Source organism: Scardinius erythrophthalmus, assembly GCF_964197995.2.
Source record: "Scardinius erythrophthalmus genome assembly, chromosome: 2".
Lineage (NCBI taxonomy): Eukaryota > Metazoa > Chordata > Actinopteri > Cypriniformes > Leuciscidae > Scardinius > Scardinius erythrophthalmus.
The window spans coordinates 35,733,930-35,748,743 of NC_138222.1; the positions used below are offsets into that span (position 1 = coordinate 35,733,930).

Consider the following 14,814-nt stretch of genomic DNA (forward strand, 5'->3'; position numbering starts at 1 on the left):
AGGCAGCGTGCAATTTGCTGCTACTAAATCTGCGAGCGAACAGTCTCTGTGACGATCTGTAATAAATTCAAACATGATTCTTGACCATATTGTTTGCGAACATGGTTGGTGAATAAATGTGGTCCGTGCAAACTCTGTGCTACAATACAAAGTAAAAATGTACATCATTTGGAATTATTGAAATAAATATTAGGAATTTAACATTTTCATGTTTACCAGTTTTCATAATGTATTGAAACCTACATTATTTTTGTATTGATTTCCCGTGGGATGAAGCCATCATAATTGTTTAAATGAAGTCCACGAGCTATTACCCCTTTAGGCTGATATTATATATATATATATATATATATATATATATATATATATATATATATATATATATATATATATATTCCAAATGAGAATTGTGATTAATAATCGCGATTATAATTTGAGCAAAATAATCATGTTTATCAGTTTAACCATTATCGTGCAGCCCTACAAGCAACATTAATAAGCAGAAATTTAATCCAGAAATTACACATCTGACTGAACCCATTAGGATTATTTCCCTTCACCTTAAACTCAACTGGCCCTTCTATACTTTTTCAATTGTCTACATTCCCTGCATCCTGTCTCAGTCTGTCCTTAAGGCACTTTATGTACCTGTATGTGCAGTAGTTAACAGCTTTTCTTGATATTAAGAGAATCTAGAGCACCTCCAAGTGACTTCCTGATGAACAACATCTGCCTCATATCAGTCTCCCCTCAATGGATTGTGAACCTTTTACATTTGAACTGTGAATGAATGTGTTACAAAAAAACATCAGCGTCAGTGTCAATAAATAACTGAAAATCTGCAATAAAAAAAAAAAAAAAAAAAGAGAAGAATACATGCATTTGGTAATGTCACATGGCTATTTTTCTAAAGTTACTTGTATTTAGAACAAGAAAACAAATATAGGCAAGAAAAGAGTTTTAAAAGTGAAGCGTTACCATTCTGGTATCTAAAAAGGAGAGAGACACACGTGGCAGAGAAGCCAGAGAAGGGTTGAGCTCTTCTACTCTTGCCCATCTAAATGTGAGCACTGCTTAATATAGTAACTCTAAAATATTCAGCATCTAGTCCTTACACACACACACTGCAGTATACTCTATTCGGGCCGCTGCTAATACCAGGTTGACTTCCAAGAAGTGTGTGTGTGTGTGTGTGTGTGTGTGTGTGTGTATGAGAGAGAGAGAGAGAGAGAGAGAGAGAGAGAGAGAGAGAGAGAGAGAGAGAGAGAGAGAGAGAGAGAGAGAGAGAGAGAGAGAGAGAGAGAGAGAGAGAGAGAGAGAGAGAGAGAGAGAGAGAGAGAGAGAGAGAGAGAGAGAGAGAGAGAGAGAGAGAGAGAGAGAGAGAGAGAGAGAGAGAGAGAGAGAGAGAGAGAGAGAGAGAGAGAGAGAGAGAGAGAGAGAGAGAGAGAGAGAGATAAATAGATGGAAAAGCGAATGTTTGCATTAATGCATGTTTTGTTGGTCTGAGTCACCTAAGAGGGCTCTCCCTGACCTTACACACCCTCAGTCAGCGTCAGGGTCACAAACTGCTCTCTCTCTCTTTCATTCCCAAAATGACTGTCTGTGTAACAAGCATAAATGGACAACAAAAAAAATGATTAACTTCACATGGTCTCAAAGCTTAGTGCATGTCAAGCTCAAAAAGAAAGACAGAGAGAGATCACAAAGAAAAAAAAAGAGAAGAACCTCTACGAAGTTAGAAAAAATTCTTTAAACAGATCGGACCTGGCAAAACAGACAGAACAACAGGCATGCTCACAAACATGCAGTGTTTTCCCTGTCTACTACGATTTCCCCTCCGTGAACTACTAACTCTCATCAATAAAGGCTTAGCATGAACAGTAGTCATTACCTTCTCTTTAAGCCTGCTACACCAAGAGCAGTGTCAGAGACACAAAACAGAGCGCAGAACACGCAGGGGACATGAATCACTGTATATCAACACACACACAGGCCATTGATGTGCCATTCTGACTAATACATTAGAAGCCCGTCAAAATGACGAGAAAACAGGATATATGACTTGAGGAAGGCACTTCAGTACTTTTGAAGTTTGTGGGTGTGTTTTATTTTCTTTTTATCCCTCTTCCTACAGTGTCACCATCTTTTTCTTGTTAGCATGAGGTGTCTAACAAATAAGACCTTTGAGAACGGCTTCTGAACTAATCTGGGGTTTGTCAAGAACACAAACAGCAAGATGTTAAAAGCCAAGAAAATGTTTAAGAGTGATACAAATCAGAAATGAATAGAAAGGGGAAGCAGGCAATCATTTTTCAGTGTGTTGTTCAAACCCACTAAAATACACGTCGAGGCATCTAGTGTAACAGAACCAAACTATTGCACAAACAGTGCTGATGGTAGTGAACAGTCAACACACATTCATTTGCATTCAAGTAAACCTCACAAGAAATGCATACAAACATTCACGCTTTCTAAGGTTTGACTATGGAGGATATTATCCAATCCAGTGTTGCGCCTTTTCCCGTCAAAATAGAGAAACTCATATGTTGTCATAGAAACGGGTATAGAATGGGGCGCAGGCAGAGTAAATACACAGTGTCATGGCCTTAGCAAGCAAAGCCTGGGAGCGAGAATCACATCTCAAAAATAAATATCAGTCCTATTGTGGACAGACTACAAAGGAAGAGACTGACACACACTGACTCACACACACACACACACACACACACACACACACACACACACACACACACACACACACACACACACAAAAACGTGATCATTATGTTAAAGATTCATGTGATTCCTAAGGAGTCAGTTAAGTTAGAGTCCTTTTGCATAGTGATAATAACCAATAGATTTTACTAGTCCTATCCCCAGGTGCATCGTAGAGAGTTAGGAGGCCATAAGTACCTCTTCATAGGTTTTTTTTAAATGTGATACTGACTGAGGCATCCGGTTCATGCTTACTGAAATCATAATCCTGCCATCTGTTGTACATGATCAGAACTGCAGGCCTAGGCTATGCATCTTTCCACCCAAAGCACCCTTATAATGCCTGCTACAGACTGTGCGATTTAGGCAATCCTAAAAAAATCATTATAAATTACAATGTATGACATACATCTAATAAAAGTGGGTACGACATGCATGTAGACTGTACGATGATGACACCTATTGAATCGTAGGCTACGACGCAAGTTAGTATAGAAGAATAAAATGTCATCAGCATGCAAACAAATTGAGCAAGATTAATCACACTTTGGCAATTGTGGTAGCTGTAGTATATGCGCTGAAAAAAGAGGAGGAAGCGAATGAGGAGAATATGGACGTGTTCATGGCTAGGGAAAAGAGGTGAGAAGAGTAGTTTTAAGTTTTAGCGCCATGTCATGTTGCATTCTTACTGGCTAGTCAGTGGACACAAGTCGTAGCAGCAAACACACCGGGCCTCATTTACGAAACGAACGTACGACAGAAAACTGGGCGTACGGTCATTTTCACACAAAACTTGGCATTTATGGACGTGAACGGAGGCTAGGATCATATCTCACGTCAGGTCTCAGCTCGTGTAAGCAGGTTTTTGAGTTAGTGTGAACTTGCGTGCAGCATAGTAAATCTGGAGGAGAAATGTTACGAGAGCATTTTGACCATTTAGATTATTTTGACTGATAGCTGAAGCTCATTAGTCGAGCATTAACTCTTAAGATTAGATTAAATTAGATTACATGGGTGTCTGTGACCCATTTAAAATAATAAAGTTTAGGTTTACATGCACAAATAGCAGCAGAACATGAGGATTCACACATCGTCACATCACGCACCAGCAGCACTTGTTTGAACGGAGAAAAACTGAGTAAAATTAAGTAAAAGGAATTAAATAAATAGGACTACATGAAGTAAGGGTTAATGCCCGACGAGGTGTCCATTATCAGGTATTAATGGACGACGGCGAGGCGCGAACCGTCTGAAGTCCATTAATACCTGACAATGGACACCTCGAAGGGCATTAACCCGCTTATATCATGGTCACTTACGAAAGAAAGAAATATTTAATCAATTAATAATACTTTAATGTGTTTTAGAGCAAAAATCGTGAGGGTTTTTATTTATTAAGTCGAGCGCACTATTTAATATCTCCCGTATACAGGCGTTGCCAAGCAACGTGGCCACAGCGACCCGACCGCAGAAGTTGATCAGTGAGTTTGAGCCAGCGCAATCATTTAGAACAGTCATCAGGCAAATTGACGGGACGCCTTTCCTAGGTGTACATTATCACTTTTCAAAGGACACCCTGCAGCCAATCAGAATCGAGTATTCACCCAGACCATGGTATAAATATATTTAACTTAATTAACAGATTAACAAAAGAAATTTTTGTGACACTCTAGCGCATTGTATTTGTTTCTTTATATCTTTTTATTTTATTAAACCCAACTGATCGTGCAGGCGCCTCGCACGCACACACAACATATTCTAGCGTTAACTTGACATTTCAGCCGTTCATCGTCAAACTAAAATGCAGTCAACCAAATATAAAAGTTACACTGCATAGTTTAAATGGTCTGCTGTAAAATCAGTGTGCCCAAACCAAACACATTTTTGCGCATGTGAAGGATGCTGTTTTACGTGGATTCTAGATTGCAAAGCCTTTGTTTAGCTACATGATGAATAACAGTTTAGCAACCAAATGATACATGGCAAATATAGAAACATTTGGATACTTGCCCAATGAGAGAGGTGAGCCCAATGCTTTTCAATTTCGCTTCAAATAAATTCATTTTGGCTTGACGTATGTTGTTTATAATGAATACCAGAGACTTCTTCAAAAAGCATTTAAAAAAAAATCGTAATCATTTCAAACTTTTGACTGGCAGTCAGAAAGTGGATATAGAGAAACAGTCCAGTCACACACACTTTTCTTCTCCACAGATATTGTTGGTTTTGGTTATTACATTTGATGAAGTACTAATACAAACACTGGTCCATAAAACGCACCAGCTACAGCTCACACAAGCTTTTAACAAACTACCCAGTTTCATTTCCTCCAGTTACTGAATGTAACTTGCCATATATACGTCCCTGTTTAACCATCTAACATGGAGACTGGCACAAGCAGGCCATTTGACTTTATACTTAAAAAGAAAACATGAAATCTTGATTTTATGGGCTTCTGCAGTTGACGACTTAACCCTTCCCTGTATCAGCAGGGGGCTTTCATACAAGCGGCAGTTTCTGATCATTTCCTCTCTTTTTGCTACATGTGCGCACATACATACTCTCCACTGGTCATTCCGAGACGTGTAGGCCAACATAAAGCAGTGCTTCCCTTTCTCCTGTGTTTCTGGTTGATCAATGGCCAGAAACAGTCATGGTGCAAACGAGACAAAATGAAGCAGTACGCCTTGCTCCCGTACAAATGAGTGCAGCCCTCATAAACTACAGTAGCAACTAATCTTTATGTAGCTTTGCCAGAAGGGACATAAACCAGGAGCGACTTCAAACTGTGATGAGAGTAAGACAGAGGGCAACGTGATGCATTCCCTCCCACCCTTTCATTTTTATCTGCACGCTCTATTGTGACGGTGTGTGTTTGCTGGTTTACGGTCTCTATGAGCACCGGTGACAGCCCTTCTTTGAGTGACTAATAACATAAGGTTGAATGAGCTGGAGACATAAGACCGCTCTGCTTTTGAACTTTTATCTTTTTAGGGTGGGGGAGTGGCTGAAATTAAAATGGTCACACATAAAACCGTGTGTGTGTGTGTTTTTGGGTAAGCGAGGGTGAGTAAGTGCACAAACTTGGGTGTGCTGGGAGTATTGGTTTGTACAAATGTGTAAAAATATCTTTCGAATCTTATATGTCCTTGGCCATTGTATATAAACACAAAGCCTCAAGCTTGGAGAACACACACAAACACACATTACCACATACCTTTTTCGAACCAGCAAAGCCCTCAGACTCCAGGAAGAAATAGGCAAAAGGCATCAGCACAAAGAGACAGAGATTTGAGAAGAGGGACACCAGGTTCCACAGGCCTGAACAAAGAGAAATCTGTTCATTCAACTTTAAGTTCAGCAAACTAACCTGATCAATATCATTTTATATAATAACAGCATCCCTTGTTCAGTAAATATTATTTCTAATCTGATTGTGCTTTTAGATAGTGCGGTTTAACACTTTTTGCCATGTTTAAATCCATCCCACAGATTTCCCCTTTCAAAATCAATTAAGAAAATGAAAAAAGTTCAAGTTTCAAAAGTTCCAAAAGCCCCAAATGTTCTCATCATGTGAAACAACCCAAAAACTGCACAGAGAAACCATCCACACAAATAACAGACATATGACACCACCTTGTGGCCATGGCTGAAACTAAGGAGAAAAATACTTCAACTGTAATAAAATGACTATAAATGGGAGAAGTATGGACTCAGAACAATCATTTTGTCAGACAACACAACAAAATGATATACTCAAAACATCTTCCAGTGCACACGTCATTTTAACCTTAATCAGATTTTTTTTTTTTTTTACGAAATGCAAGGGCTAATAAAATGGGCTGCGTTTTAAGGAGAACAGCACACAAGTAGCATTTAATTTCCACAACAGTCTGTGAAAATCACCTAATACATGACAGACGAAAAGGAAATAAACTTATGTATGCATACTTGTAAAGTGACATGTAAAAATACAGTGAAAAAGGCGTGATACTGACCATGAATGAGTGATCCATTGAGCCATTGTATATAGTAGTTTTTTGGAAGGGACAGCAGGATCTCATAACTGATTATAGAAAATGGTAAGAGGAGGACAGCCCCTCCAGACACTGCCAATGTGAATGTACACAGGTACATACTGAGAAAGAAAGAAAGAAAGAAAGAAAGAAAGAAAGAAAGAAAGAAAGAAAGAAAGAAAGAAAGAAAGAAAGAAAGAAAGAAAGAAAGAAAGAAAGAAAGAAAGAAAGAAAGAAAGAAAGAAAGAAAGAAAGAAAGAAAGAAAGAAAGAAAGAAAGAAAGAAAGAAAGAAAGAAAAAAGAAAGAAAGAGAGAGAGAAAGAGAGAAAGAACATAAGTAAAAAGCATGCACATTTTTTGCATTATTATATTAATTAAATTAACCATTTACATCAGTTTTAACTTCACATTTAAGATCATGGCATAATAATATGATGTTACATGATGAAAACAAGTGTTTACAACTCAAGGTACAGTGGGACATCTAATAGCAAATGTTATTAAACTAAAGTTTCATTGATATTAATATAACTGGATCCTTTTAGTGTACCATAAAAAATTGGCACTTGTTATTATTATTATTATTATTATTGTAATACTCACGATATTCTGTTGACAATGGCATCTTCATCTTCCTGGTCATCTGAAAGGCATAACCACAGATGCAAAGTCATTGGTTTTGCCGTTTTTATTTAAAAAAAAGGTTATGTTCCTCTAGTTCTTTAGAGCTATGATGCTCTGACAATCTTTATCAATGAAAAAAATGTCAGCCAGCTATTTTATGATCTAGTGTAAAGTTCTTTACTGTGAACTTGCGACACAAATAGCTCCATCTACAGAGGGCAGAGAGACGTGACAGATGGTTTAAGATGTCTAAGGCATGATCTCTCTTCATTTAACTGAAAGCTACATGAAAACTGGTTAATCATAAATCACAAACAAGTGAATAAACCTTTACAATTAATCGACCAGATGGAGGCTGTCAAGAATCAAAGCAAGGGGGAGAGGAACAGATTGAAAAATGGCAACAAAATAAGAAAGAAAGAAAAGGGTGAGAGAGATGGACAAAAAGCATAGAACAGCATCACTAAATAGAGTGGTCCAGGTGTGATGTCAGAAACCGGAAGTCTAATTCGTCGCTGTTCCCTCGAAATAATTCGTTTTCAGGTTCTAACATCATACCTGCACCACTCTATATTCAGAGTCCTTGAAAAGCCTCTACATAAGGCCTGGGGTCATTTGGCTTTACAGCCATGCTTCACAACAGCATCTAAGCTCATCTGTTAATTTATTAAGACACAAGGCTTAAGAACAGCCTAGTTTTTGCTGTGATTGACGCTTTCCACAAGGGTTAGCTGACGTTACATATGCTACGGGAGGACGTGACCTTCTCAAGAACTCATAAATGTCTGTGTCAGGATTGAAAGGTTGGAGGTGGCAGCTTCTTGTGTTATGTAGCTGGATGATACTTGGGAATGTGCATACATTAAAACATAACTGTAAAGCGTTGCATTATGGAGTTACAGAAGGTGTAAAGTAAACCCCTTAAAAGTGTGCAAGCAAGCAATCAAACTGTTATTTTGTCATCTAGGAATCTGATCTAAATCTGAAGAACTCACAGGTAGGGTTGGGTACCGAACTCAGTACTTTTAATGGCACCGACCGAATTACGTCGGTACTACAGAGTACCGATTCACATTAAATCAATCGGTGCCAAATTTCAGTACCTGAGAACGCATCTGGGTGCGAGAGTAAGACTATTTAAATACGAATCCTGCATGTTCTGCATGTCTCTGTGTGAACGCGGTTTCATTTACCACACACACACACAGACACACACAGACACACACAGACACACACACACACACACACACACACACACACACACACACACACACACACACACACACACACACACACACACACACACACACACACACACACACACACACACACACACACACACACTGAAGTGATTAAGTAGAATTTAGATATCTCAATTTAATAATAATACTATTATTATTAAATAATAACACTAATAATAATAAATTATTATAAAAAAAATATTTTTTAAGGAATAATCACACTTTTTCATCGGTGTTGTAATTTTAACAGCATAAAGCTCAGTTGTGCCGCATGTTGTTTGACAAAAAAGTTAAGTTCATATAAAAGATCAATTAAATTAATGTTTTATGTCTTCATTTGAATACTAGAAAATTCACAACACAGAATTTGTGGAAAGCAAAACAGAGAAAATATATATTTTTATTATTACTAAAATGACCAAGGCAGCTTTGGCATAATGTCAATAACACTTCTACAAATGACAGTTTCTTTACAGTTATTGAGGTAAACATGCCTAAATTACCGGAAAAAGTGCCGTTGGGTACCGGCATCGAATTTCAGGTACCGGTAATGGTTAAAATGTGAATGGTACCCAACCCTAGTCACAGGACATCATCAACCTGTGAGAGTCAAATATATGACTGGAAAACTTATCTATAACATAATATAATATCTCAAAAGTAAAAAGCTGTATTTATTCATAGTAGATATTATAAATACAATTGCATGTGTATGGTGCAACAGTTTGATCAGTAACAACAACTGGATTAGTCTAGTCATATACTTACCACTTTTCCTCTTGTAGCGGGAGATGACGCAGTACGACACAATGTATAGTACTGCAAACAGGAGGAAGCAGACCTAGAAAAAGATGAAGGAGATGAATAAGTTTCCAAACACTGAAGTTCTGCAAGGGTTTTTACATTGTAAACTTTACATTCAAGGCCCGTTTAACTAAAAGGTTAACTGAAGACCTAACTGAAATTCAGTGGTCTAGAAAATGTAGCCCAAGACAGATTGTGTGTGCTGTGTGTCCTGAATGGATTCCCAATAGAGCTGCACAATCAATCATTACAAGATCGCAATATCGATTCAAACTCCCACGCAATCTTATTCCTAAATGATTCAGCCATGTCTAAATCTTTGACAAGTACGATCACAGCGAACACCCAAATCCGTGTCGGGGTTGCCACTGAGCCAGAGAGAGCAGTTGTCATGTATAGATATGAAACAGCTTCACAAACAGACTTTTCAACCACACAGTCTCGTTATTTCTGTTACAATAATTCAAATTATCAGTAGTGGAATAAAAGTATTAGTTTGGAAAACTAGTGTTTACAGTAGCGATCAAAATAAAGTAACTTGATGCTTCAAATGAAGATTGTATCAATTACATCATTACACCAGAAGGTGGTGACGAGTAAAAGATTGTTTAATTTTGTATTTATTTTTTTTATTTGTGATTGAGTCATTCATTCAAGAGATTCATTCAAAAACACTAATTCATCCAGTAATGAAACAAGCAAAGTCTTTATGATTGAGTCACTGAATCATTCATTCAAACCGATTTTTTAAAAATTAAGATTAAATACTTTATATACTTTAAATAGACGGCAGCAAAGTTGTCCGAAAATTTGGTAATTGTTATTTTGTTTAGTTGTTTAGAATCAGTGGGAAAATCATGATCTCTATTAAAAAAAAAAAAAAAAAAAAAATATTGTGATCCTCAATTTATCCAGAATTGTGCAGCTCTAATTCCCAACATAATTCAATACTGTATAAGTCTTGCCTGTATCAAAAAAATATTTCCAAGCAGTAAGAGCCCAATTAAAAGATAAAGTATTACCTCTGTTTTATTCATCAAAAACATGCTATATCTGTAATCTTTAGAGTTGTAGCTTTGTGATATGGCAAGAATCAGCAGAGTGTCCAGGACACTGGGTGTATTTTAGGAGGGACTGATGGGTCTGCATATGCAAAGTGTGAATTTTTACTCGTATTACACCTTGCTTGTAGCCTCACAGAACTACAGATCCCTTACAGAGATCTGCATTACATACAATCAACTATACACACACATGAGGCACCTCAGTTGGTATTGAAGGTGAAAGAGAGCGCTGTTCATTCACTCCCCCACCTACATTTTGCCGGTATTGAGAATTGAAGCCGCAACATTCGGGTTACCATTCTGATTCTCTAACCGTTAGGTCACGAGCCCACGACTGCACCCAAAATATAATAAATGTCACAATAGGGAAGAAAAGACATGAAGTTGCAACTTACACTTCATGCCGAATTTAAACTTCCAGCAATAACATACATTAACTTGCATTAGATTAACAAATAACTGCTATTAAAGCATAAATAATATGCTTGACAACCCTTCGCATAGTGAGGCAATCTTAAACCTTAAAACCATAATGTCAAACACCGATTGGCAGTCTATTGAGGTACAAGCCAAAGAGGCCAACCTAAAACAATTATCATATTTAGTGATGCTTACTAAGGAAAGTCCACAAATGATTATCCACCCAGAACCTCCATGCAACAGCAAAGCAACATGCTACAATCTGTCTGCACCACAAAACAAAACAAAATGTACATTTATATTTGTAATTATATTTGATTAAAAAAAAATTTTTACAACTCATGAATATTTTACATTTTCAACAACAGATACTTTGTGACTGCTAAACGTCATAAACGCTTTTGCTAGATATAAAATGGCATGCCATATGGTGGAAAGCATTACTGATATGTCTAACTGATCCTCCCAAGACTATTACAAGCATGTTCACGCCACAGCTATAATGATAACAGGGACAGAGAAACGATATTGTTGGAATCACTTTCAGAACGATTTTATCCAGCTGATGAACGCTAAAATCAAGAATCCATCCAGCTGTAAAGAGCTCGAGCATTTAAAACGTCAGACAAGCATGCGCTTAGAATAAATAGAACGATATTGTCCGCTGGTGTGGACGCTAATATCTTTATAGTTATCATTCTTGTGTGAAAGGGGGATTTTATTCTTAAATTCTGCTTCTAAAAAAAACTCTGAAGCTGAGATCTTAGCACAATCACCACTCTCAAAATCCCCGAATAATAAACAAAGTACACTCATCACACTGGCTGAATGACATAAAACATAAAAATATATAAAACTGTAAACTGTACACACAAAAGCTAGGAAAAAAACATGTCAATATTGTTTTACATTTTAAATCCTAAATAAATAAAGGTTGGCTTTAGAAAATAAAGATTCTTTGTGTGGTAAAGGCCAAAATATATCAAAATTATTAGCAACGTCAAGCTTGAATGTCAGTCAAGATTAGAAACAGGACAGTTTAGAAACTTCTAGGACATTATTATCATCACAGCATCAAAAAATAGCCAGAAAAACAGATATTTGTTAGACTAACTTATTGTATGCAGCTGATAACAGCTATCTCACTTCTACACACCTTTAAGCAAAAAAATAATTCAGACTATTAAATACACTGCACGTGCTTCTACATTTTCACTCTAAAGTTAGTGGTAAAATTTAAAGGTCAGTCAGTGTATGAAATGTACTGACAAATATGAAAATAAGAGTCAAAATTGCAACAACAGTGAATCACACTTAATTTCTAATCTTGCGCATATTTCATTGCTTCACTTTCTAAAGAATAGCCTAACTTGCTTCCTTGTTTTAAAGTGTGGATCAAGAACAACGTTGATTACTAAATCATTCTATCTTGCATTTTTCAACAGTTTTGCATTTGTTGTAGGGCAGAGACCGCAGCTGGGATCACACTAGAGTTTTCTGGCTGTTCTTACAAGTAAAGGCTGCACAATTTCGTTCAGCCAAACATGCCAGTTAGCATTGACAAATTAATTCGTGATATTTAATCACTTGCAGGTCTTGAGAACAGGTTTGCTTCAACGGTGGAAGGAGATACACATTACATCCTGACACCCAAAATAAATACTGCAAACCTGCAAAGCTTGTATGTACACCAACAACAGTAAACAAGCTGTCAGTGCAGAACCGTTAGGATTAACTCACTCAACTGTGCGTCTACTCTAATTCGAGAAATTCAGGAATGTGCATGTCACAAAAACATAGCATGCACACAATAACAGACTACAACGAATAACTTAACCACATCTTTTGGCTTTTTTAATACATAAAATGCCACCGAAAGGGATCAATGAGCTCAAACATGTAGCTAACTAAAAGCTAACAGGCTAGCAAACGAGCCTAATGAACCTCACTCACATTCAGTATATTTTCAACAGAGAAACTATCAAAAGTTTCAATTAGAGTACACCCATTCGTATTTTCATTTCAAGAAACAGACGCAATGGAGGCTAAATGCGATAAAGAACAACACGCTAGGCAAACACGGTCACTCTTCATCAGTCTCTGTCTGTACTCACGATGTACTCGCGCACTTGGCTGTGGAAATTCTGCTCTCTGATCGTCACATCGTCTTCTTCCATTCTTCATATTGCAGAAACACATTCATTAGCAACACATTTTTGTGGCGTGTCCATTCACTGTAAGAGAAAGCGCATCTATGGGATCATCAGACCGCCCTGAGAAGAAGAGCTCGACCGACTGACAGAGATCCAGTCGCGTCTCAGCGCCAAATAAACGATCAAAACACAGTCAAAATACATTGCGTCATTATTCAGCGACACACGACAGGACAAGAGGGCGTATGCACACACAGGTGCACAGCTGTCACGGAGAATAAAATATTTCAATAATTTGAAAGAATTACATATTTCAGCATTTGTTCAGCGTTGTTTTGGACACATCTGACGTTTCCTGTCGTACTACTGTTTTTTTCTCGCTTGGGCAAACACATAACCTCAGATATCTGGGGTAAACATCCTGCAGGCTCCCAGTCAAGTCAATAATAATATAATAATAAAAATTGTTAACACTTTATTTTACAGTGTTCTTGTTCCACATGTTACATGTAGTTAACTATAGTAATAACAGGAAATTATGCATAAAAATAACACTCTGGTATTGTTCATTTGGGGGTCACACTTGTGTTGTTCGCAGTTAAAAGTGACCGAACACTTGAAATTTAACTTTTTTTTATTTTCAGTAAAATCAATGTAATACATTTTTGTTCAATAATATTTTGTATTTTGAGAGAATTTCATGGTACTAATTAATATTTATGCAATAATTATCATACATTTTCCCATTGAAAAAAGCTAATATTTTGTATCACTTTTCAATAAAGCAGTATTTCATGTTAAAATATAGACCTTCAATGTCCATTTTTTGAAGACAGATTAGTGCCATCTGGTGGGAGTAAAAAGAGAGAAAGAAAAACATCTGTAATAGTGTTTCTGTTTTGCACTCTTGATATTTTAGTGTCACCCCTTCATTGCTGTGCATTTTTTTTCTGCATCGTGGATGATTTATATTGTACACACACACAAAATCTCAGTATTTTTGCGTATTTCCCGTTCATTGCCTGTCATTTTTTACCGCAAACAATACAAGGACTTTTTTTACGACCATTTAGCTTTTTCGAATCAAGTCCACGATTTTATCATTTGTGTGTGTGTGTGTGTGTGTGTGTGTGTGTGTGTGTGTGTGTGTGTGTGTGTGTTACCCTAACCCTAATGTAACTCAATTACACTGTAACAAAGGATCCTTAATTGTAAAATAATAATAATATTCAAAATTCAAAATTAGTGTAATGTAAGCATCAAATATTAGTATATCCTATGGAATTACCTTTGTGCCAATAATAATGAACGTAACTTTTGAAGAAACTAATGCAAATATAAATTAAAACTGAATAAAATATCTATGGAACTGAAAAAAAAAAATTTGACTTCGTTTTTAATACACTGCATGTTTTGCTAACTGTTTTCACATATTTCTTTCGCTGATCTGAACTACAATGCGCTCAGACTTTTCATTTATGCTTCTGATTTTTTCGTTTACGCTCCCTGAGTTTTCGTTCGCCATTCTGGCACATATCTCTCGCGGGGGCGGGGCTAGCAGCAGTGTGTTCTCATTGGCTACTGAGTTTTTGATTCACAGCTTCTTGATCTGGAAGTGATGTCAGTTTTGTGCTTACATGTGTGGATGTAAGCGTTTCATTTGAGTGATATTAAGTTATGAGTTTTGTTTTTAAAATTGTATCTGTATTTATCTGCTGCTATTTTGTCGACAGAAGCTTTTACGAGCGCAAGAGATCTATTCAATCTATTCAGGTGT

General features: G+C 37.0%; 1 protein-coding gene across 5 annotated transcripts in view; it reads right to left on the reverse strand.

The window, feature by feature from the left end:
- lmbr1 (limb development membrane protein 1) overlaps window positions 1-13,424 on the reverse strand; it is a 39,487-nt gene extending 26,063 nt beyond the window's left edge. For all 5 annotated transcript variants that reach the window (XR_014029682.1, XR_014029683.1, XR_014029684.1 and 2 more), the window contains exons 1-5: window positions 12,999-13,424; window positions 9,365-9,437; window positions 7,335-7,374; window positions 6,714-6,853; window positions 5,933-6,036 (exon numbers count right to left, since the gene is read on the reverse strand). Coding sequence is in view for 2 of the 5 variants with exons in the window: in XM_081359259.1 (XP_081215385.1) it covers window positions 5,933-6,036; window positions 6,714-6,853; window positions 7,335-7,374; window positions 9,365-9,437; window positions 12,999-13,061 (420 nt within the window). In the remaining 3 variants the exon portion in view is untranslated. The remainder of the gene's footprint in view (window positions 1-5,932; window positions 6,037-6,713; window positions 6,854-7,334; window positions 7,375-9,364; window positions 9,438-12,998) is intronic.
- Between the last annotated feature and the right edge of the window lie 1,390 nt (window positions 13,425-14,814).